Source organism: Cheilinus undulatus, linkage group 15 (genome assembly GCF_018320785.1).
Source record: "Cheilinus undulatus linkage group 15, ASM1832078v1, whole genome shotgun sequence".
Classification (NCBI taxonomy): domain Eukaryota; kingdom Metazoa; phylum Chordata; class Actinopteri; order Labriformes; family Labridae; genus Cheilinus; species Cheilinus undulatus.
In genome coordinates, this window is record NC_054879.1 from 33,891,835 (window position 1) to 33,916,638 (window position 24,804).

The 24,804-nt window shown below is 39.2% G+C and overlaps 1 protein-coding gene across 7 annotated transcripts in view; it reads left to right on the forward strand.

Annotated features, from left to right (window-relative positions):
* Positions 1-17,453, forward strand: part of lmo7a (LIM domain 7a) — a 104,814-nt gene extending 87,361 nt beyond the window's left edge. For 4 of the 7 annotated variants that reach the window (XM_041806583.1, XM_041806581.1, XM_041806582.1 and 1 more), the window contains 12 exons: positions 801-826; positions 1,161-1,268; positions 4,386-4,472; positions 6,598-6,959; positions 7,137-7,178; positions 10,174-10,229; positions 10,398-10,556; positions 11,024-11,207; positions 11,426-11,752; positions 15,256-15,364; positions 15,790-15,892; positions 16,777-17,453. In XM_041806583.1, the coding sequence (XP_041662517.1) occupies positions 801-826; positions 1,161-1,268; positions 4,386-4,472; positions 6,598-6,959; positions 7,137-7,178; positions 10,174-10,229; positions 10,398-10,556; positions 11,024-11,207; positions 11,426-11,752; positions 15,256-15,364; positions 15,790-15,892; positions 16,777-16,799 (1,586 nt within the window). In that variant the 3' untranslated portion in view covers positions 16,800-17,453. The remainder of the gene's footprint in view (positions 1-800; positions 827-1,160; positions 1,269-4,385; positions 4,473-6,597; positions 6,960-7,136; positions 7,179-10,173; positions 10,230-10,397; positions 10,557-11,023; positions 11,208-11,425; positions 11,753-15,255; positions 15,365-15,789; positions 15,893-16,776) is intronic. The other 3 variants (XM_041806588.1, XM_041806586.1, XM_041806587.1) reach the window with 3 other exon arrangements.
* The last annotated feature ends 7,351 nt before the right edge of the window (positions 17,454-24,804 follow it).

Below are 24,804 nucleotides of genomic sequence, written 5' to 3' on the forward strand. Positions count from 1 at the left end.
GGACACAGAGCTAACTATAAGTTTAAAATATGCATCAAAAACTTTTTGTCAAAATCAAAATAATTTGCAAAAGCTCTTATAACATTGATTAATGTCCTAATGTTAATTTTTCCTTAAAGTTTACTCTAAATCATTTCTTTGATTATTAAAGACAGGATGTAGAATCTGTTTTGCTGCTGACTGTAACAACCTGAGGGAGCTTTGACATTTTAGCAATAAGGTAACTGTGTCCTCTAGTTTGCAGAAAGCAAGTGGCATTACCCCACAGTTAATCCAGTCCCTTCTCTTCTGCACCTAATAAAGCATCAGCCCAATATGTCAATCCCTGTTGCAGAAAGTATTTTGGCTTCACTTCTGTACAACAGGTAGAGATGGTGCTGCTTCGTCCATATTAATATACAGTCAATGTTTCAGACTGGCTGCGTCTCACTTGTGTTTATCTTCTGCATGCTGCTGTAATGTGTGTTTTTCTTATTGTTGGTTTGATCCTGTTCTCACAATCAGTTTATTGATTTTCCTCTTCAGAACTATCTAAATGTCTAAATGTCACCTTGTGGGCCCATTTTGATTTGACAGAATCAATAAGCCCTAGTGGGTGAAGTGTGACCTTTACTCGAGGCTTGTCTGAAACATCAGTTACTGTTCAGACCGTTTAAATGATGAATTTGTTCTCGACTTAAAAGTGGAGTTGAAACTTTAACAAGCTTGTCACCTTATGTGGCCTTGAGGTTTACTTCTGTTACTTACTCTGTCTATTCACGCCTAAAGTATTGACTAAATGACTTGTGTTTCTTTTAAAGGAGGATCAGAGGCTGTGATGCCAGATGTGAGTATTACAATAACTGCTTGAAGGGCTTTTTGTCTGTGTTGTTTGTTTTTGTCGATAACACTGTGTTTATCAAGCTTAGACCTGTTATTATTAATCTCACAGAGACAGCATTACTGGTTTTCTTCTGAATCTGCATCTTAAAACTTTTTGTTGTCAAATTGCCTAACAGTGAGTATTGTTAGGGACTGTTTTAGGTATGAATCTTTGTGTTCTATACTGTACAAATTGTAAAGACATAATTTTAAGTTAGGCACTTGGAATAAAAAGAGAAGCTTAATAAGGTGCTCTAATGAATTTGTAAGCATGCATGTCTGTCTCATCTGTTCTGCAGATTCCAGTTCCTTCCATCACTCCATCCTCCAGTCGCTGGTCCTGGGACCCAGAAGAGGAGCGTAAAAGACAGGAAAAATGGCAGAAGGAACAAGAGCGCCTCCTACAGGTACACACAGGACTGCAGCAGTGATGTCTGTTGGACACAGAAGAGTTAGACAGCTGTGAACTCTCAAGTCTTTTAAACACAGCATGAAGTGACAGTGTTAATGACAGAGTAACAAACTGAATCATGTCATGCAGTTTTCAGTGGGTCACACCAGTAGATGGCACTATGACAGATATTAATGTTGGTGTACAGCTATGTCAGGAAGTCATCTGTTATCACATAAGTACAACTTTAGAAAGTTATAATTGCACAACAGCAAAAACTTTGCTAAGCTCAAACTTAGTCAAACTTTGTCAAGCTGCCAGAGCCACGCCCCTTTAGTTTTGTGTTTCAGACTTTAAACAAGTGTACAAGTCCTTTCTAGGTCCAAAACAAAATTTTGGATTCATTTTGTACAAGTAGATGACCCCAAAATGAGGCCTGCAAATTTCAGGTTTTAGCCATTGTTAGCTAAATTTTAAAATCCTAAGTTGAATCTGTTGTAGATCTCAACAGGTCACATCAACAGATGAGGCTATGGCAGGTATTTATAGTTGACATGCTGATTTGTTAAAGGGATATTTTGGTATTTTTGAAGTTGGGTCATATGAGGTACTTGGCTATAGTAGTGGCATTAGCCTCCAGAGACCCCAAGCTACCTGGTGGTGTAGGTGTAGAAAATGCGAACTCGTGCTTGGTATCTCTTCTGCTCAAAACTTTGAAATGAAGTTTCTCTACTCTCTCTTTCAACCCGCTGACTCTCAATCTGCATAAGTTCTTCTTCAGTTTACTCCAATACATACATTGTTTTAGCTTGGTGTGGTGTTATTATCCCTGTAGAAGCCCACAGACAAAATGTATCCAAAATCTTTTCTAGGTCTACACAAAATTTAAAAGGCAAGAGTAGTTAATCCCAGAATGAAGAAGTTTTGATAGCATAACAGCAACTTACTGTTACAAGGCAAGACATCACACTTTAGCCGCTAGAGCCATGCCCCTGCAAAGACCACACAACATTTTAAAAAGCAAGAGTAGTTGATCCCAGAATGATGCCTGCGAATGTCCAGTTTTAGCTCTGTAAGCTAAATTTTAAACTCTTTGGTTGAACCCACTGCAGGTCTCAATGGGTCACACCAATAGATGGCGCTATGGCAGATAGTTAGTGTTGGCAGACTGATAAGTTAAGAAGTCATTTGTTGTCACACAAGTACAATTTTCAGCAGTTTTGACCCTATATGTTTACATAACAGCAACTTCCTGTTACAAGGCAAGACATCAAACTTTGACAAGCTGCCAGAGCCACACCCCTTGAGTTTGGTATTCCAACTTAAAAGACATTTTTACTAGGTCTTTTCTAGGTCCACACAAAGTTTTCATGAATTTGAATTCAGTTTATAGGAAGAGTTGATCCTAGAATGAGGCCCACAAATGTTGAGTTTTTACCATATCACCTAAATTTCATAGTCCTTGGTTGAACATGCTGCAGGGGGCTGAAGTTTTGAGTTGTTGTAGCCACCCACCATTGAAACCCATATGAAAATTTTCCACTTTGCTAATGACTGCCAATTTGTGCTGCAGTGGAAGTCTTATAAGGATCTCAAATAACTACTTCCTGTTCAGGCATGTAATAGTAACAGCATTTTTCTCAGGCCTGTGAGCTTTACAAGATAGTTTAGGGATATGATTAGATTGGATTAATCTCATGAGGAGGTAATCCTAGGAAATGGAGGGGAAAAAGGTAGTTCTAATGGCAGACTTCCTGACATTTTTTAAGTCTCAGGTTGCCTAATGCACCTCCCAAGTGTCATCATTCTGGGTAAAACTTACTCTGGGAGTTGCCACTTTGAAAATTGTTTGAGGGCCAATTTTAAGTCAATCTTCACTGCCTCCTAAAATATTAAAATTTTCCCCAGGCATGATGTGCCTGACATGTTTGGTGACTTTTTGAGCATGTTTAGACGAATTGAGAAAAAAGTGGAAGAAATGATCCTTTTGATTTCCAAAGGGCCCTGGAACCCTACGTGCTTAGGCCCAAATGAAATGGTGTCAAATTAAGCAGTATAAAACAATGCATGCACTAAAAAATTATCCAAGTTAAGGCATGCCATCGCTAAATTTAGTAAACAAAATCTGAGGGGAACATTTATTTATGGCAGTTATATTAGACTGCTAAACTTTAGACTTGATGCACCTAATAAACTGGGGAAAGAGTGTAAAGTCTTATAATACCACTTAAGATAGCAAAGAAGCATCCCTCACAATTTAGAAATCATGCTTAGTTGCATGCTCTGTCTCATAGCAAGACAAGTCTCAGAGAGCCTGAAATAAAAGGTGAGGGAGTCCTCACAATCAGACTTCTCCCTCTGCTGCTTAAAACAGAAACCTTTTCAGAGACAGCTGAGGGTAAAGCATCCATGGAGCATCCAGCTTAAATGAAGTCGAATCCTGTCAAAACATTTTTCTGAGGGTCTATTTCTGGATGGAGATCAAAGGTGTCCGAGCAGAGTGCTGATGGAGCCGGGAAGGCTCGTTACTCCTCCACTGTTTCTCCCTGTTGGATTCACGGCCTGATTTTATGATGTGCTAGGGAGACTTCCAGCCCAGGGCGAGCTTCTTGAGGTTTATCAGCTTTCACCGTGGTTAGGTAACATGTAGGGGAGGTCGGAATTAACTGAAATAATACAGCTGTAATATTTATTTAGTTTTTACACATTTTCTAAACTTTTCTGCAAATGAAGTATCATTAAACTGCTCACACAATGTGTGTGTTTTTTTTTTTGTGGGACTGTATAATTGGTTTCAGTACATAGGAAGATCTTGCTTCTGTGTCATTTGATGCCAGAGACTTTAACCTATGTTCAAAAGTTTTTGCAGAATTTGCAAATAAAATAATTCCACTTGTTAAAGGATTTTTGATTGCTTTGTGCTTGCATATCATTTGATAGAAAAATTGAGCACTGTTGTGCCTTTTCTGCTAAGATTTTTCTTATTTTTACCCTTTCTGCACATCACGATCATTTAGTTCACCTTCTCCAAGGATTTTCCAGTTGTCTGTAGTGATTTTTGTGTGTTTGACCATGTGCTTGAAACTATTTGAAAGGATGACTTTTGATTTCTCTCTCTGCCTCTGTTCTGCAGGAGAAATATAAGCGGGACCAGGAGAAACTGCAAGAGGAGTGGCTCAAGGCTCAGGAGGAGATTTCAATGAGTGGAGGCCAACAACAGGTGACGAAAGTGTTTTTATATGCATGTATTATTGCCCAATATTTGACAGCAACGAAGGTTGCTTTGGATTGTAACTCAAAGTAACAAATTCTCTAAATACATCGAGAAAGCTTTTTCTCTATACTTCATTTTTTTATTTACATTTTAACTGCATAGAAAATGTACAAACAGAACATTAAGGGCAGTACAATACAGTTGTGTTTTTGTGGTTCTGGATTTCTATCAGAATAGTCTATAGATGAATTTAGGAGTAAAACCCAAGCACAAATGTAGATTATCTTCATCGGGTTTATATTAAATTTACAATCTTGTTGTATATTTGACATTTGTGTAGGACCCTTGCATACAAACATTGTTAACTCATTGACTAACTCACATAAAAGAAAAAGAAATAATGAGGGGGTGAGAAAAGGTATAGTGTGTCCTTACTATGGCATTCCAGTGTTTCTAAGCAAAGTCTTTGAACCAATGCCTATGGAATTTATCATTACAGTGACCTAAGGAAATTGAATGTTTCTCCATATCACATACAGAAGTGAAACATTTCAAGACTTTTTGTTTTAATTTTGATGATTCTGTGTGGTTCAGTACACAAAACTGCAATCATGAGGAAGACCTCACACTTGACTCATGTCCAGAGGACGATCATTGACACCATCCACATGGAGAGTAAGCCACAGAAGGTCACTGCTGATAGGGCAGGCTGTTCTCAGAGGCTGTGTCAAAGTGTGTTCATGGAAAGTTGACTTAAAGGGAAAAGTGTGGTTAAAAAAAAGTGCACAAGCAACAGGAATGAGCTCAGCCTTCAGAGGATTGTCAAACAAAGCAGAATCAAGAACTTAGGGGAGTTTCACAAGGAATGGACTGAAGCTGCAGTCAGTGGATCAAGAGCCACACAGATGGGTCCAAGAGATAGGCTACAAGAATTGTGTTCTTCGTGTCAAGCCAATCCTGAACCCCAGATGTCATCAGCTCATGTGAGCGAAGGAGAAAAAGAACCATTGCTCAGTTGCCCAAAGTCCTGTTTTCAGATGAAAGTTAATTTCAAATTTCATTTGAAAATCAAGGTCCCTGAGTCTAGGGGAAGATCAGAAAGGCACAGAATCCAAGGTGCTTGAAGTTCAGTGTTTTCAATTTCCACAGTCAGTGATGGTGTTGGGGTACCATGTCATCTGCTGCAAAGTCCAGAGTCACACAGTCAGCCATCTACCAGGAACTTTAAGCACACTTAATGCTTCCATCTGCTGAGAAGCTTTTCCAGTAGGACTTGGCACCTGACCACAGTGAAGCAAAAAATTCCAGAAATTAATTTGGTGACCGTGGTATTATTGTGCCTGATTGACCAGTCAATGGTCCAGACCTAAACCCCATAGAGAATCTCTGGGGAAATGTCAAGATGAAGATGAGAGACACAAGACTCAACAATACAGACCAGCTGAAGGCTGCTATCAGAGCAACCTGTACTTCATAACGCCCCAGCAGTGCCACAGACTGATTGGCTCCATGCCACATCACATAATAATGTAACTTGTATAAAAGGAGCTCCACCAGTTACTTAAGGCATGAATTAGACTAATTTTACAGAAGGTCAACATTTCTGTGTTATAAACCCTTAATTCAGTCGGTGTTTTGTGATATTCCAATATTTTGAGAAAGTGGATTTTTGTGAGCTGTAAGCTGCAGTCATCAAGATTAGAACAAAAAGGTCTTGAAAAATTTCACTTTGTATGATATAATCTGGATTATGTGGAAGTTTTACTTCTTGAGTTAAACCACAGGAAAAAAATAAGTTTTTCATGATATTCAAATTATTTTAGATGCAGTTGTATATTTTCAACTAAAAAAGTGAATCTTGCAGTTGATTTTCTGTAGACTTTTTTACCATGCGTCAAAGGTAGTATTTCCCAGAAACGACAGTAAAAGTGAGAGCAGAACAATGGTTGATAATGTGGATGTTATCACGGGACATTTTTATCATTTTGAGACCAAAAAACTCTCCAGTGTTACCTTAGGGAGTAACAAAAGTTCCTCCACTTTTGTTTCACTTCCTCCTGAAGATAAGTAAAGGTCAGACCGTCATGTGTCCATTTCTTCCTGTTTTTCTGTCCTTACATCTCCCCTACAGCCCGTCAGCCTTGGGGTGAACAGCCACAGCATCAGCCCTCACTCTCCCCACTCTCCCACCATCCCCACCATCTCTCCACTGTGGGAGGAGGAAGAGAGAAAGAGGAAGGAGGAACAGGAGCGCCAGAGGCAGGCTGAGGAGAGGAGGAAGAGGGAAGAGGAGGAGCGGGAGCTGCAGCGCCTGCAGGAGGAGAGAAAGAGGAGAGAACAGCAGGAGGAGGAGGAAAGAAAGAGGAGGGAGGAGGAGGAGCTGAGATGGCAGAGGAGGAAAGAGGAGGAAAGGGAGGAGGAGAGGAGGCGGCAAGAAGCGTTGGAGCAGCAGCGCAGAGAGAGGGAGAGGGCCTTGGAGCAGCAGCAGCAGTGGTCAGTAAAGACGCTGCCCCACCTCTTACTTTTAGCCTCCTCACCTGTCCATCATGCTGAAAATAACAAGTTCAAAACATAACCTGCTTTATCATTTATGCAGTAACATAAGAGCTACTAACATGTCTGCATGTGCTTTAAACCTTCATCCTGTCTCTCTTCATTGGTTCATTAAAGGGCTGCTGGTTCCCATGGCTTTGCACTATCCTTTACAGACAGGTCAGTACAGAAGCTCACGCTGCATTTGCTCATACATCCATAACAATAATGCATCTTTTTTTTGCTGTTCTGAGCTGATAATATGGTGTGATTTTCTCTAATCATACCTTATTACATTTCAAGCTTTTTCAACCAAATTAAAAAATATTTCCATTATACTCTATTCTAATAAGCACAAAAACATAAAAAACAGTGCCAGATAAGTGATGATGATTACAGCCTGGTATAGTAGTCAGGATTATGAAAAGCTGAATAGTTTCTTTTTTACCAGTTTTTTGTTTTTTTTTGTTCTTCCTCTTCAGTATGAGTAAGCATTGCACTAAATGAGGTGGTTTGTAACTAAATGTAACATCGGTCTATGGTCTATAACAAGGACAAAAACTGGGAAAAATAAAGAAAATACAGTTAAACTTGGTGCTCTAGCTCTGCAGAGCAGCATGCCCTGGCTTTACGTGGAGCACAATGCTTAACTACCTGTACAAGGGAGGACCAGAGGAGGCTGGAGAGGTGGAGGCAAAGATTTCTAGCAGCATTGATGTAGCAGAGATGAGAGAGAAGAAAGTCGGGGTTAAATGGACTGCTTTGTGGTAAGAGAGAGGTGATTGGTTTATGTGTTTTAATTCAGTCAAACAATAACCCAGGGGTGCCAGTAATGCACAGAGGCTGTTACACAAAGCAGGAGGCCTTGGGTAAAATCCAGCCCATGGCTCCTTTCCCACACATCATTCCCCTCTCTCTCTCTCTCTCTCTCTCTCTCTCTCTCTCTCTCTCTCTCCCTACATTCTGACTCTGTCCACTGTCCTAGCTAAATAAAGCCTAAATACAAATCTTAGAAAAACAAACCATAATTCAGTCAGCAGGCTGTCAGCTGATTACAGCTTGAGTGTATGATTTTCATGTCCTGCATCTACTAACACTAAGCCTATTAATCCAAAAGAATATAATAACAGAATTAGATGCCAATGAAGAGCCTGCTGCAGAAAGATGTAACAAGTGTGCCAAGAGCAAAAATGCTGCAAGCATGTGAACAACACAAAGTCAAACAGAGAAAAAACACAGAAAACATGCAACAAAAAACCCTGCATGGTAGTCTTTACAGCTAAAGTGACATTGAAGGATGTCCATTTTGCCTTTGCCTTGAGAGTGTTGCCTGAAAAAAGGGTTGCAAAATGTAATTCATGTAGCAAAATCCTGGAAACCGAAGTGATTGCTGGGGTAAACCACGGTTAGATGACTAAAACAGACGTCTGTTATACGTCACCCCCTCTACAGATGGAGGTTGGGGCTTAGAAAAGAAGCACAGACTTTTAATAGATGATTTTATAGACTCCTAAACAAAGAAAAATCCAAAAAAGTAACTGGGGCACATAGTCATAGGGTGTGTTTTTGAAAAAGTTCAATTTTTATCACAGATGGACTCAAATCAAAGTGTAGAAACATCTCAGCAAAGTTCCACAGAAATGGGAGGAACCTGAGGTAAATTTCATATGTTTTTGCAAAGGGGCTGAATACTTATGTCAATGTAATATTTGATTTTTGATTTTTGATTTATTTGCCAAAAAAATGTGTTTTCTTTTTTTTTCACTTCGTCATAGTCGGGCGCAGACTGTAGATTAACCCTTAGGGATCCACGATCATGCTGCAAGATTTCATCATCTGCTATTTTTGTCATGTTAGCATGAAAATGAAGCCAAATTTTGCAATGCAATAACTATATGTAGAAAGCGTGATTTTTAAGCTTTCTTTCTGTTTTTGTTTGATGTCAATAGGACAAGTAAAACAGGAAATACGAACATTTTAATTTGCTGTAAAAATGTATTGTACACATAGGGGATAGTGGACTATGTACAAGGCTGACACTGGTATTTTTTCATAATTTCAGCATTTTGTCATTTCTTTTTAAAATCACAATATATTATTTTAAATTAAAAAAGAAATAAAAATCCAATTTTTTGGAGGTCCCATATTTAATACCATAAGTTAAACCCCAAAAAATATAGTTTTCATTTCATAAAGTTGAGGTTGTGCAGGAAAAAAATCATACCAAAAATGAGCATGGTTAACATTTTCTGAGTGGTTTATATTGTCAAAAGAAAAGATTTTTTTTTATTTCCTAACGTATCATCAGGCTGCAACATAAAAAAACTGAATAAAGTTGAAGGGGGTCTGAATACTTTGTGAATGCAATGTAAATAGAAGAAACCATGCACCAAAGATATGAAAAAGCCAAAATGTTCTGAACAAAATGGTTGAAACATTTTGTCTTTTTAGATGATTTGGACATCATAATAATTCTGAAATGTTTGCGTTGTCTTTTTTGTTTTGTTTTTTCATGATTGGAGCGCCTGGTTTCTTCTCTTTAAATTGAATTTTTCACATCCAGGTGTTATCTGAGTGTTCTAACAATAACATTCACAATAGCTTCTCCAGGTGTTAAGCTCCAAGTTTACCTTTTAAATGTTCATGTTCAATTCTATGTGCCTGGTGTTGTGGTGGTTTCAGGTGGGGTTTTTTTCTTTTCATTTCAAACCAAAAAAAGTTTCTTACATGTAAAAAGGCCAGCAAAACACAAACACCACCCTCTTACAAAAACATACTGTACAGCTGGTAGCGTAATAGCCATCAGTTTTTGTAAAAAAAAAATGATGATATTTTCTTTGTTGATACAGAACAGAACTGGCACATCTTTAATGTACAGCTGAATGTCAAGATATCCTCCACATTATTTCCTGCTGGCTCCATTTAAGCTGAACCATTCAGACAGAATGTCTGTATATTGAAATAGGAGGTCCAGCAGTTTGTAGGATAGGCCTCCAGCAGAGAGGAGAATTACCTGTGATCTTTTCCTTCAATCAGCTGAGCAGTTTTTCACACAATTTTATGATGACAATACAAAAGTGTTCTCTATGGCCTTGATAAAAAGCACTGCTTTATGTTTGACTACTTCAATCATCAGGGGTTATTTTTAATGGATTGTGATTTCTTTCCTTGACAGGGCAAAATCCAAATCATCTCCACAGCTTGATGAAGAGGAGAAACCTCAGAGAAGAGGTCAGTTTTCTTCATTTTCATTGTCTCCATAATATTGATATAGTCAAACTGAAGTGGACTGGATGTTTACAAAAGCAAAGACTGAGAATATTAGAATAACAGCCCATGTTTTTGAAGATCTCTGTGTTCGATTGTTGCTGCACACATGTGGGCTGTACTCTACTGTAGGTGTGAATGCACAGCTCGGAGGCATGGCTCACTGGCTGCTGGAGGAGCAGCTGAGGAGCGCTCGTGACATACAGGCGCAGATTGAGCTGGCAGCTTCAGAGCTGGAGCTGGAGAGGAGAAACATCCTTAATGCCATGAGATACAGAGAGCCAGAGAGAGGTGGGCTTGGTGCCCCTGAACACCACCGTCTCTCTGATCAACCTGAAACCAAATCAGTGCATTCTTTGATCAGCTGATTGGTCAGTTATGACATATAACGGTTTGATTTCTGGCTGAAAAATCAAGAAGTGAATCAATAAGTCAGCCAACAAAAAAATTAGAATCAGAAAAAAACAGTTGACTTATTGATTACAAATTCACCAGGTTGATTCAGTTTTGCTTCTCTTATGATGATCATACTTTCTCAACCTTTGTCCTAATTTGATCTTTCTGGCACCAAAATTTCATACAGGCTGTTTTGACTAAACAACAGCAGGAAAAATGAAAAATGCTCCAGTGAAAATGATGCACAGTATCCACATCCCTGTCCAGATTTTAAGATTTTCTCTACCAGAGATCTGCCTCTGACTTCTATTAAACTTTTTGTCATTTCATAATATTTAGTTTTATCTCTCCTCTGGGTGCAGTGACGAGTAGTGGCGTGTTTGAGAAGAAGGGTCAGCAGCCCTCGTCGCAGGCAGAGTTGGAGCGACAGCAGATCCTGAACGAGATGAAGAAGAAGACTCCGCTGCTGACAGACAACAGCTGGATACGCCAGCGTGCCTCTGAGCCCCCGGTCAACAAAGACCCTGATTTGCCCCCCATGCGCAGGTAGAGTACAAAGTTTGTTGTGTGAAGGCGGGGGTTGTGGTTGGCTTTTACACCTACTAATATCCTTTAGCTTAATTGAAAAGTTTTTTAAGTCTGGCTACCACTCTGATTCTGCTCTGGTGGAGTATTAGTAATGTCCGCAGAGAGAGGTGGTAGCCAGACAGCTCAAGGGGTCTACTAACGGGCTAACATGGGTGTGGCGTGGGTTGGCTTTGCAGAGGCGAGTCCCTCGACAACCTTGATTCCTCATACAACTCCTGGCGCTCATCATGGACTCCAAGAAGCAGCTCCTCCATCCCAAACTACACCCGCCCTCACTCCGCCCTCTCTGGCAGCACTAACTATTACCAGGGCTGGTCGGGTTCTCAGAGGACGGGGTCCTCCACGCTGCCCTCCTCCTACTCCATGGGCTCCCTGCGAGGTGGGGCTGGAACCCCCTCGTCCCCTTGGTCCCGGCAGTCTCCCTCCCACTCTCTCTCCTCCCTGTCACCAACCACCTCTCCAGAGCCCACGTCTGAGGCTGGCGCCCCTCAGCAGAAGAGCAGGTAATAACAACGCTGCTTCGCCTAACACCCCAAACAAGCTGCCTCTAACCTCTCACTGGTATACAGGGTGACATAATCAGGGTTCAGGTGGTGTTAAAACAACAGTGTTGATGGGAAGTGGTGGACCTGATCCAAAGTTATTTTCTACCTGCAGCACATTTTAGTATTCTGCTGCATCTGATGATGTTTTATGTGACATTTTCCATCTGTTTAGACTTATTTCATTTCATACCTGACAGGTTATGATGAAGCTATACCATACGAGTTTTTTTATCATGTGTTTTAAGGTATAATATGCAACTTTCAGAGCAGATGTCCACTAAATACAGCACTAAAGCACCGATCACTTAGACCTAAACAAGACTCCCACAGTGCACTGCTTCCTCTCCCCCATCACCCCTCTTTCACTGTCCTGATGCAGTACAGATATTTGAAGGTCTGAGCTTAAGTTTTTCAGCCCAAACATGATTGATCTCTGAACAATATATTTGCCCCTGGCCTGTCTACAATCCCTCCAAGAATCAGAAAAATCCATTCCCTCCCCCCCTCTCTTTCTCCACCTTTCAGAAAATGTTTGCTGAAACAAGCCATTGTCAGATTTTCCCCTCATGATGTCATATGGGGAGTTAACACCACCACCAGGTTCGGTTGGCTCTCCCCACTTGGAAGAAAGTTCTGCCCTCCTCTCCTAATGCTGGATCAGGAGGGCCACATCTATTTCCTGAGAGGGGCAGGGTCAGGCGCGGAGTCAGTTTAACGTGTCAGACACAGAAACAGCTCATTCTGAGCAGAGCTGAAACAGAGTGTTTTTTTAAACATGCAAAAATCTAATACTTGATTAGTTTTTCAGCAACAGACTTCCCGGTCATGTTTTTTGGGGGCTCTGAGACCGAAAGCTATAAGCTCATCTTAATAGGGTAGAATATGTGACCTTTAAAAACCGCAGCATTATAAACTTGAAGACAAAACAAGCCAAGTCTTTTGATTGTTATCATTTCATGCATCCAACAGATAAGAGGCATGAGACAGTCTCTTTCTCTCCCTGTCTGCCCGTGTTTGTGTTTGCATCTCCAGAGCAAGCACACAAACACACAGGGAGACAAGCACTCACCCACATGCAGAGACATGCTCAAATACTTCGTCCAAAAGTGTTGAATTCATCTTCTAATGTGCAGACATCCCTGTTTATAAGTTTACAATGCTGCTCTAAAGCAAGTTGTTTCAAACTTACATGACAACAATAACAAAAAGCTTTCTGTGAAAAATCATTTTTGACAGTAACAAAACATCAGTGAAGAGGCTGAGAGACAAAAAGAGGGCAGACTGAGAGCAGAGGAATAGACTGTACATGTGTGAGTGAGGTGGTTAAGGAGGATGTCAAGTGCCAAAAGAGTGACAGATCAGATAAAAGTAAAGAGGTAAATCACTCTTAATAATGTTTAGATAGTAAATATGGGCAACAAATTATCATATGAACATAACATTTAGATATAATGCCAATTACAAAAAGGAATAGACAATAAATCTACCTGTAATCTAGTCCTACTCATCCATATATGTGACTAATCACAAAACTTGTAATTAATTTAATTTTTTTTGTAAAAGCTCAACATAAAAGATACAGAGGCCACAATATGATATATATCGTGATACATGATGAGTCAGGATGATAAACGTGTCCTACACAGAGTTCACTACAGCAGCTCTTCTTTATTATACAGAATAACAGGAAAGTCAGTGTCAAGGGCCCTAAACTTTAAAACACCTCATTTCAGATTCTGAGATCCAGTAAGTCGGGTCATCAAAAGATCAACATTTTAATCACAATTAATCACAGTTAATCGTAATTAACCACACCACTATTCCACTATTTAAATTCCACTATTTTGCATTTAAAGCTGTTTTAGTGTCATTTTGGATTTCAACTGTCTTAGACTAAGGCTAATAGACCGATTGACTGAATACAGAGCTGCTTTTATGGGTAGACTGAAGATTATAACATGGGTTTAACCACTAAAAAGGAACTTTTTATGGACTTAAAATAAATTAATGGAACAGCTAAAATGTAAATGCTTGATTACATTAGGTGCAAATGGATTTGCCTTGTCTATTGAGCTTTCTGAGCTTTTGAAATTGAAATGAGACATTCAGAAGCAGTGGTGGTCTTAAATCACAGGAAGACGTGTCAGTGGCCTATTCAAAGTGTGAAAGCATGATAAAGTGTACAATTGATTTAGTGCCTAAATAATTTATTGCCTTAGTTGTTGAACTTAGTTAATTAATACGATTAATATTGACAGCGCTGCTAATAAGTCAATGAATATGTTCTTTTTCAATCACTGAGCTGTTAATAAATGAAAATACTACAATATTTAATTTTTTTCAACTTAAAGTTGAAACTTAAAGTGTTGTCTCTCTTGCTGTTGTTTCTCATAAGACAAAAATACTCTAGCTGAACTTTACTGTAAGCCCACTTGTATTTCAAAGAATGTCTTTTTGCTTTACATCTGCATGCAAGCGTAGGCGCCACAGTTTCTGTGATGAACTGACAAGTGGAGATTAAACAGCATGACTCACACTCTAGTTTAAAAAATATATAGAAACCGTTTATTTTGGTAAAAATAGTTCATATCTTTATGGGCACATACTGTACATACATACCTGTACATTTTGGTTTTAAGAAAGATACAAGCTATGCATCATTAGGGGCTTACATGACTGCAACCCAGCATGGTGTAGCTGTTTGTTAGAGCGCTCAAGACCTGCCTCAGCTTCACCTCTTTGTTCCTCTATTGACTCAAAGTCAGTCTGAGAAAGTGTTTATGGTGACAGCCACAGGTTTCAAAAGATGGTTTCAGTATGGTAGGCATAACTACAAATAAACAGCATCTCCAAGTGAGCTGGACCATCTGTCTTCCGCGTGTGGTGGCAGGGCTAACAGTCGAAAAGAGATGGAGTCATTAGGGACAAAAACACATATGAAACATATTTGAGCCTCTGAGTAAAATATAAGCAAGCTGAAAGAAGTGCTGTCCTGTCAGTGTGAACAAAGAGCTGAGAACAACAAATGCAGAGGGCTTTTGACTCAAAAGCCATTACTCAGTGATGAATGAGTTAGGAAATTATTGGTATTTATAGTTTCAGTAATTAAAATGTTGCATATTATACCTTTAGTTACACAAACAGATTGTTAAACTTAGTTCAAGTTTTTCATTGTCTAAATTATAAATCACTGTGTTCTTGTTTTAATCAGATTGTTGCAAAAAAATAAATGTAATAAATGTAATATTCAGTATTAGCAATTATAATTTCAGAACATCTTTTCTTTATTGAGCTGAAATGATTCACCCCAAATTAATCCTCAACAAAAGGCCAACCCAGGCCAGGTGTTAAACCCTTTTGTATACCCATGTGAACTTTGTGTGTTTGTGTTTGTGCTCGCATACATGCACAGCGCATGTGTGCTCGACTCTAAAATCACAGCTGTGCGTTCTGTAATCCAGGTCAGTGAGTGGAAAGAAAATCTGTACGTTCTGTGACACCCCGCTGGGAAAGGGAGCAGCCATGATCATCGAGTCCCTCGGGCTCTGTTATCATTTGGGCTGTTTTAAGGTGAGACCGGGACTCCTGATGCATCCACCTCCCTGGAGCACTCGCCGGCACTCTGCAACCTGATCCTAAAATTCCTGAAAGTTTTTTCTATTTCTGCTAACCTGAAGAATCTCAAGGCCCTGTTGATTTTTCTATGTCAACAGAAACATTAAAACTCATCATTCCCCTCACTTTGTTCTCTCTACCTTCACTTAAGTCTGATCGATCCTTCCTGGAAGTTTCGCCTTCACTTCAGTCCTGTCTCCTGCATCTGAAATCATCCATCCTACTAATTTTTGTCTTTTTTCCCTTCACTTTCCTCCTTCCAGTTCATTCTAGGTGTTTCTCTCTGCATTCATCCCTCGTGTCTTTGGACTTGGGCACTTTGATTGAGCTTTAATCCATAAAGCTTCTCTTTAACTCTTCTCTTTCTTAAACTTCTTCAGTGCATCGACTGTAAGTCTGACCTCGGGGGAACGGAAGCTGGGGCCGAAGTCAGAATACGAAACAAACAGCTCTACTGTAACTCCTGCTACATGCGATTCAAAAGTGAGTATCGACACAGTCTGATCAGCCTTTAACCCTCAGATGGTGTCAAAGAAACCATTACTCTCAGGGTAATATAAGATATTAATTAATGATTTTGAATGTTTATAATGAGCAACAACTTTGACGACACTGCATTAATCTTATTTTTTAATTTAAGGAATTTTTAAAAATGTTATATTTAGGGTGTAATTGGCCAAAACTGAGTGCTGGACATAAATAGCAGTAAAAATATTGAGGATTTTTTTTCCCACTTTATTTGTATACATTTTTCAAATAATGATTAATTTTTAGGAATTTAACCTTTTAAATGGCAGTTAAAATGCAAAAAGAAATGTTTTTTGTCATTAAAATATACAAAAAATATATTTTCATATACTACATCCAAATTTGATTTCCTTAAAGGGGATTATCAAAACTTTAAATATGTTAATAAAGTAATATTATTAGATTTTAGTGCCCCTATAGAAAACCAGGGGGGAACGCATGACATTTTCTCTCATGTCAAATATGAGAAAATGGCAGACATTTGGTGACAAACAGGAAAACCTGCTAACTCAAAGAATTTTATCCAGACAGGAAGCCTAATATCATGACATGCATTTTTTTACTGTAATGACTAGGGGATGAAAATTGTAGTTTTCATGGCTTTTAGTGGTAACCTGACATGGCAGATGGATTTATTTCACACATCCATCTATCCTCAAACATCTACGTTTTCAGCATTAACACAGTCAAAATACATTTTTAAAAAGAAAACTAAAAGTTATTTTTAAAAACACTAAATGGCTTCAACACCCTCATTTTAACCCGACATTCACCCAACATTTTAGGGTTAAAATGTTCATTTTCATCTTTCTTTAATCGTAACGTTTATCTTCTTCCAGCTGGCCAGCCCACCGCTATGTGACGTGGCCGTGCTCCAGCAGATCGATGAAGAAACTACTTGTGACAACAACCCATGAACTTTTAAAGTGAACATTGAAGCCATTGCAAACAGCCGGGACTCTTTGGTTTGGATGTACTTCCATTTAAAACTCACTGATGAGAATTATATTAGTGCTTTATCGTGTGTGATTGAGAGGGTAAGCTTGCAAAGACGTTATCTGCTTATATGATACTAAGTATTACTGTTGTACAAAGTATAAGGGTCCTGCATGCGCTGCAGTCTGTAATGTTCAGCTACAAATCTAGTCAAACCGTTAAATTGTCAGTAAGATTCTTAAGACAGATTTTAGTAAATCCAGAGAGAATTTCCATGGATTTCTGCAGGATCACCTCTTCTTATTCATGCTTTTTTCTTGCTCTGTCTTGTGGTATTAACGCATTCGTCAGCCAAGGTATTCTTATCATGTCTATGTGCCTTTTTGTCTTTAACAGGGAGAAAGAAGTAATTAAGATTATTAGAGCTCTTTCAAATATATATTTAAAACCGTCTGCTTGGATAGCACTTGTCTTGCTGATAAAGAGGATTGTACACACAAGCAGGTTTCCAGGTGAATAATATATCATCCTGAATGGCATTGAACGGTAAACATTTGTAAATAAAACAACCAAATACTCATCTGGTGTGTTTTTGTTTACTTTATCCGTCTGTGAAATCACATAATTCTTTGTAATGATATACCAGCACATGATGCAAAGCCTGTCCTGCCTCTGTAATCAGAAATCATTATACTCCTCTTTCTCTGTCTGTCCCCATCCTTCTCTGTTTCTCTGTAGTGCCTCAGTCGTAATGAAAGGAATTTCAATGAGCTTTTGTGCAAAGGGTTCAGAGGACCTGCCTGCTCTGTGTTCTCCAAAGCCAATTTGTCATGCATATTTCATTCAGCGTGCATGCATTACATTTGATTACACTTTGATAAGCCTTTTTCTTAATGTATTCTGTCATTTTTAGCTGTTTCATGATATCATATCTGCATAAACATGTAGTGAATATTCATGCAAGTAGAAATACTCCTGATTGTTCAATTGAAGCTCAGAAATGCAGTAAAAATCATAATTTCCCATTAATTGATAGAAGTTTTAATGAAGCCACGTATGGAAAAAGGCTGCATGAAGCATTGACTGAGTCTGTTTTCTTTAAGGTGAAGCACAAACAGCCCCCAGAGGCAGGCATCTCAAAATTCTTGGATCCCTTTTTTTAGATTTCTCTTGGCGCTCTCGTGGGAGGAAGAGATTTTAATCCCCACGCTTAGAAAACAAGCTCGGCCTGAATGGCACCGAGCAGAGTCGAGTGGCTGAGAAATTCAAAACCTTTCAGGATGAGTGTGCCATCTTTTTCCCTCCAATGCCAGAGCCACAACCAGACTTTGACGTAGGGAATCTAATGGTGTGGATGTGTTTGGGCTTACAGAGAGACAGAGTGCTTTCCTGCTCTGAAAAACAAGAGTCTGTAAAGAGATGGGAGACAGATGGGAGAGCTTAGACATGCTTGCTTTACTCTATCAGAAAGTCTTTCCTAACTGGAAGCTCCTTTTTAAAGCTCTCCTACTGGAAGGAAAGAATTAACCTTTTTTTTTTTTGTAGTCCATGAGGAGTACTTTCCACCGTAGAATTAACACAAAAAGAAGACTGATAATCATGCAGTATTTCAACGCCACTGTTAAGTGTGGTGAATGTTTTCATTTAAGCAAGCCAAAAGGGGGCACTGTAATCTAAGGTTCATACAAAGACACATTGCAGCTGCATCTCACTGCTGTTACTTGCACCACTAGGCACATTATTGAACACTGCATACTTTATAATAAGCAGAAATGTAATACCCTGGACACAGCAGTGGGTAAATATACTGCTCGTTTGTTTATTTGGATCAGGGGCACCCAAACTTTTTTCTCCAAAGGCCACAGACAGAAAAATAAAGGATGACTATGATATGCCTCACTTTTAGTGGACTGAAGTTAGTAAAACCAATCCAGTATAAGTTGAATATTCTTGAAGAAAAACAGCCTACGTCAGCTTTCCATTAGCGGCAGATTTCAGGGAGGCCCTGGTCAACCTTGGCTACCATTTGATCCACTGCAGAGAGGGGAGTGATGGCTTCATACAACTGTTGGGGCTTGGTTAGAAGGATTTGCTTTATATATCATACCTTAAAGACCAAGCAGATAGTAGAACAAATGAGTACCATATGGTGCCGTAATAATTTTGTCTTCATTCATCTGGGCATCAGTGGTGGACTCAGGAAGTTCAAGGGGCAGGAGCAAAAATTATCAAAAGGGCACCATCATTCAAAAAGTTGTGTAATATTCATATTAAGGATGTTCCTAAGCGTCTATATCCCTATTCAGCTAAAAGCTGATTTACATTACGTTTAACCGACTAGTCTAAAGAGGAGAAAATTCCAAGAAAACAGTAAAATTCCTCACAGGGTCATTGTGTTGGCATGTGTGACATTAGCCTGATGTACTCTCTACAGCATGGCTAACATTACAAGCTAGCGCCGCCAGTCTTCATTCCTCTTTGCAGATTAATATCAGGCTTTGATATGTGGCCTCTTTTCACTTCAGGTGGAAGTTACAAGTGAGTTCAACCCTCGACAACCTACACACCACTTTATTTCCATTATTACTTTGAAAAACTGTCATACCGTGCTGTTCCTACTACACGCTAACCGCTAAGCCACCGCCGATCTCCTCATGTTTACGTCGGTGAAGTGAAGGCAGCAGCTAAAAACTAAAGCTACAGCGGCCTCTAGTGGCAGAATGTTCATTACAGGTTAAAAGAGCATTATATATGGGATTTCAAGCCTGTGTTTATAAAAAATGATAGGTAATTTGTTTAACGGACTCGTAAATCCTGCATCGGCTAATTTGATAAATGAATTTAACTGTTTTAGTGATTAACTGCACATATCCCTTATTCACAGTGAAATAGTTTGATCATGGTTAAGATTGACCTATTCTTTATTTTGATTTTACCCACTACACCTCTGTAGATGATGTCAGTGAAAATGAGGAGCTTATAGCACGTCATTGCTTTTCCTCTACTCTTACATGTGTGGTTTTCAGGACACCCTTCCCGCTGTAAATCAAAAGGGCACCCTATCACTACTTCAATCTTTATTTATATAGCACTTTTCATACAATGCAATGTAGCACAAAGTGCTTTACACACAGCATACAATTTAAAGGAAAATACATTAGTTCAAGCCCCCCCATCCATCCCACCCCCACAACCCCCACCCGACCACCAACCCACCCAGTAACCCCCAACCTCTTCCCCACTCGGTTGTCCATACCTTGGCAGATGTGTCATATATAATGGATTCCTTGCACACAGGAACGTACGCACCGAGGAAACACTATTTTAAAGTTCAGAATGAACTTCTGTCCACTAGAAAGGCAGCATGGATGGGAATTTATCATGTGTTGTCCATTTAAAGGCAGTTGAGATACACTTTGTCATATATCCTCTCATACATCCATAGAGAAGGCACTTAAGAGGGAAATAAGTATAATTTTGTTTATTTATCAGTCTTGAAAGACGGCCCTTGTCAAATTTTTCAACTTGGAGAGCACAAAGCCAAATTTTGTCAACATAAAGGGCACTTAAGGTTCCCAAGAGCACAGTGGCCTCCATGATTCTCAAATGGAAGAAGTTTTGCAAAACCAGTACTCTTGCAAGAGCTGGTCCCAGGCCAAACTGAGCAATGAGTGGTGCAGGGCCTTGAAAAGAGAGGTGACCAAGAACCTGATGGTCACTCTGACTGAACTCCAGAGATAAGGGTTGGAGATGGGAGAAAGCTCCAGAAGGACAGCCATCACTGCAGCCCTCCATGGCTCCAAGTAGCACTCTGAGAACAGCCTGCCGATCGGCAGTGACATTCTGCGGCTTGTCCTCCTTGTGGAGGGTGACAGTGTTAGTCTTCTGGACAACTGTCATGTCAGCAATCTTCTCCATGACTGTGGTTGGGTGTACTCAATCAGAGTGACTCTGGAAACCTATGCAGATTAGACTTCACAAAATATATATGACATACAGTCATGGACAAAAGTATTGGCACCCCTGGAATTTTTCCAGAAAATACACAATTTCTCCCAGAAATTGTTGCAATTACAAATGTTTTTGTCATAAATGTGTTTATTGCCTTTATGTGCATTGGAACAAAACAAAAAATCTGAAGATAAAAGACAAAATTGACATAATTTTACACAAAACTCAAAACTGGTCACTTCAGAACTCTCCAACACTTTGTCTCCAACCATTTCTTGGTGCTTTTTGAGGTTTGTTTCAGGTCGTTGTCCTGCTGGAACACCCAGGACCTCTGACGCAGACCCGGCTCTCTGATATTTTGTGTTGTTCCAGTGCACATAAAGGCAGTAAACACATGTATACCAAAACATTTGTAGTTGCAACAATTTCTGGGAGAAATTGTGTATTTTCTGGAAAAATTCCAGGGGTGCCAATACTTTAGTCCATGACTATATATAAGACACAATGTTCTTCTATTCTGAGATTTTTTCAGTAGCTGTCAGCTTAGTCATCGAGATTAAAACAAAAACACTTTTGAAATATTTCCCCTTGTGTGTGGTGAACATATGGAAGTTTCACTATTTGAATTAGATTACTGGAAAAACTGGCTGCACTAGTATTATCAGAGGTGGTTTTACCATCAGGCAAAGGTTGATGACTGCCTGGGGCCTTCTGCTCCAAGGGGTCTCAACACACAGATGTGCATCAAATATGACGGATAAGTCTGAAAAATCTTTCAGTGGGGCATATTTTAAATTGTAAATGTGCTAAGAGTGCTAAATGGCATCAAAATAGATATTGATTATCCAAAAACAGCCCTGGGGAGGACCTCTGTCTCCAACGGCCCTGCATGTTAAAATGGAATGTAATTAATAAAATGTATGATTTTGATGTTGCATTAATAGTAAGCGTATATTTTTCTGGCCTGGAGACATGTTAAAGTATTTAGATGCAGTGAGTTTGAGTCATGAAGCTCTTCTAAGAGGTGAGGAGCAAGTACTGCTGGGTATTTGTGTATTTACTAGTATAGTTCAATTTTGGGTCTGTGCTGTAGTTCTCTGGTTTTGTTTCTTTTAAAGAGATGCTTCAAAGTATTTTGTCAACTCTTTTTAATTGTTTTAGCTAAATGGAGAAGGACATGTAATCGTTTTTTGCCTGTGGCCTCCTAATTCCTAAAACTACCTCTGGATATAATTTGGCTTGATGTGGAAATAAATTATAAGTGACTTCAATTTCTAATGCTTATCAAAAGCTTGGCAGTCAAACTTGAATCATCTGTGCTTTTATCAGCAACGACAACAAAACCCATTTTAACCAACAAGTAGAAGCTATAAGGTCTTTAAGCATGCCAGTCTAGCTGCTCCCTCTGCTTTCTCGCCACTTCGAGGAAATGCTTTTCACACTTAAGAGAAGCCATCAGGCTATAATTCACCTGCAGCTTGAACTGATGCTATAATTAGTCATGTAATTGCACACTTGTCTCACCAGACCTGTTGCTATGGCTTGTGGGCACTGTGCATACAACTTCATGCTCTGTCAAGTAAAATTAACTGCAGAGATTAGAGGAAATGGGTTTTAAGTAAACCTGAGAATTCCCAGAACTGGATACCACTCCCTGTTGCATATTTAATCCCCGCTAGTGATTATTCAACCTGAAAAGAGGCGGAAATACTATAAATCAATGACAATATGAGCAGGCAACATAACATTAAGGTGGTGGAAATATCCCTGTAGAAATGTATTCATGTAAGCTGTTATTACTTTGAAATTACAGCGCTACTGGCAAAATGATGAAAGCAGTGGACTGATTTAATCACAGTTCATATTGGAAATTATTTGAAAATGTTAGGTGAAGCTTAATATACCGTGAATGCAAATGTTCAATATCTTGCAAGGCCATAGAAGCTATTAAAGAGGGTATAGATTTTTGCTCAGCAGTGTGTAATCCATAAAGCTACATTATGCACTCCCATGGTTCAGGCATTTAATTTAATTCTTAGTTTTTGAGCCAGTCTTAAACTAAATGTTTGTATCTCTTATGTAGCCTGTGTAATTGTATCTTTGTTCTGTAGTGGATGCATTTCAACAGAAACATCACCAGCTGCATTTATAAGAACAGCAGGGACAGAATCAAGCACAAATCTTCTTTATAGTTTAGTCTCTTTGGGGTCTTTTTATTGTTGTTTTTGTCCCTTTGTTGTTATATATGACTTGTAGATGTCTTTTTCTATCTCTTGGCTGCTTTTTTCCCTTTTTTTGTCTTATTGTCTTAAATTCTTTTGGCTATGACTGATCTATACAATCATTAAAAGGGCAAAACACCCAAGAGAGTGAATGCCTTTAAAGGCACTGTACATAATATCTTGTTAAAATACCTGACATGTCTGTTCAACTATCATTCTATTTACCAGCTATGCCTTAGACATTATTGTCCATCCTCAAAAAATGAATGCCTACTTCCTTATATTTTGCAGAAATGTCCCCTCTGACTCAAGAATGATCTGGTTAGATTTCTGGGGTCATAGGTCAAAAGCCAAGGTCCAAGGGATACCTTGAGGAAGTTTCTTCTTACGTTGCACAAATGTCCGCTCACACTTAAGGATGAACTGATTAGAATTTGGAGGTCAAATACTAAGGATCATTGAATCTTATGTCAATCTCATATGTCTCATTTTATCACAAGAATGCAATGATGCATTTTTCTTAAACTTTGTACAAATGTCCACTATTACACAAGGATGAACTGATTAGATTTGGAAGGTTAAAGGTCAAGGTCCAGGGGCCATATGTTCATCCCTTGCTTTTGGCAACAATATCACAAGAACACTTGAAGGATTTCTGTCAAACTTGGCCCAAATGTCACCTTTGACTAACAGATTAAGTAATTAGATGGTAAAGGTCAAGGTTCAGGGGCCTCATGTTCATTACTTGATTGTGGCTAATATCTCTTGAATGTTTTAATGGAGTTTCTCCAACTTTGCATTATTGTCCACTCTGACTCAAGGATGAACCAATTCGATTCTGGAGGTTTTAAGGTCAAGGATCATTGGGCCTTATGTTCATCCATTGCTTCTTAACACAAATTTCAAATAGCCTGAAAAGGATTTCTCCAAACTTTGCACTAATGTCCACTCTGATTACAGAATGAACTGATTAGATTCTGGAGCTTTGATGGTTGTTCTTCTCATGTTCATTCATTGCCTGCAAATGCATCAGGGACCCTATGATCAGATGTTAAGGGCCAAGGTCATCTGGCCTCATGCTCATCCATTGTGGACACATTATCTCAAGAACGCTTTGACTCAGGGAAAATATTGCCGGTCAAAGGTTAAGATTATCTAGCCTCATGTTCATCCCTGGCAAATAAGATTACTACAAATTACACTTTAACATAAACTATACCAGCCCTTCTTTTTGCCTCACAACTTTACTTTTACTGTCTCTGTACTTTTGTACCTCGCAGAGGCTTGTAAATGCCAGGTGGTAGTTCTTGTTTTCCTCTTTGTTTTTTACTGCCTATCCACATTCATCTAATTCTCTTTGTAGTCAGAATGTGCCTTTTTGGGGCTATTCTTTGCCTTTTTATGTTCCTTCTGTGTGTCTCTCTGTGGCCGTTTTGTTTCTTTTTGATCTCTTTATGGCCTTTGGTTGTGTTGTGCTTCTCTTTAAACATTTTCAAGTCCCTTTAAGGTCATCTTTGTTTTGGTTTTGAGCTTCTGTGATCCTTTAATTGACTTCCAAACAGGAAAAGTTAAGAGTCACTTCAGATTCCCTTACCCTCGGGACCTCTGAACCCTGAGCCTGCTCAGAGTATTAATCCGTCTGCAGTAATGAATATTGTTAATGAAAGTGTACATCAAGTGGAAAAGGGCCTCATATTAAAATATCCCTCATGGCATGCACAGGTGGATAATCATCTGTTGATTATCGGCAGATTAACA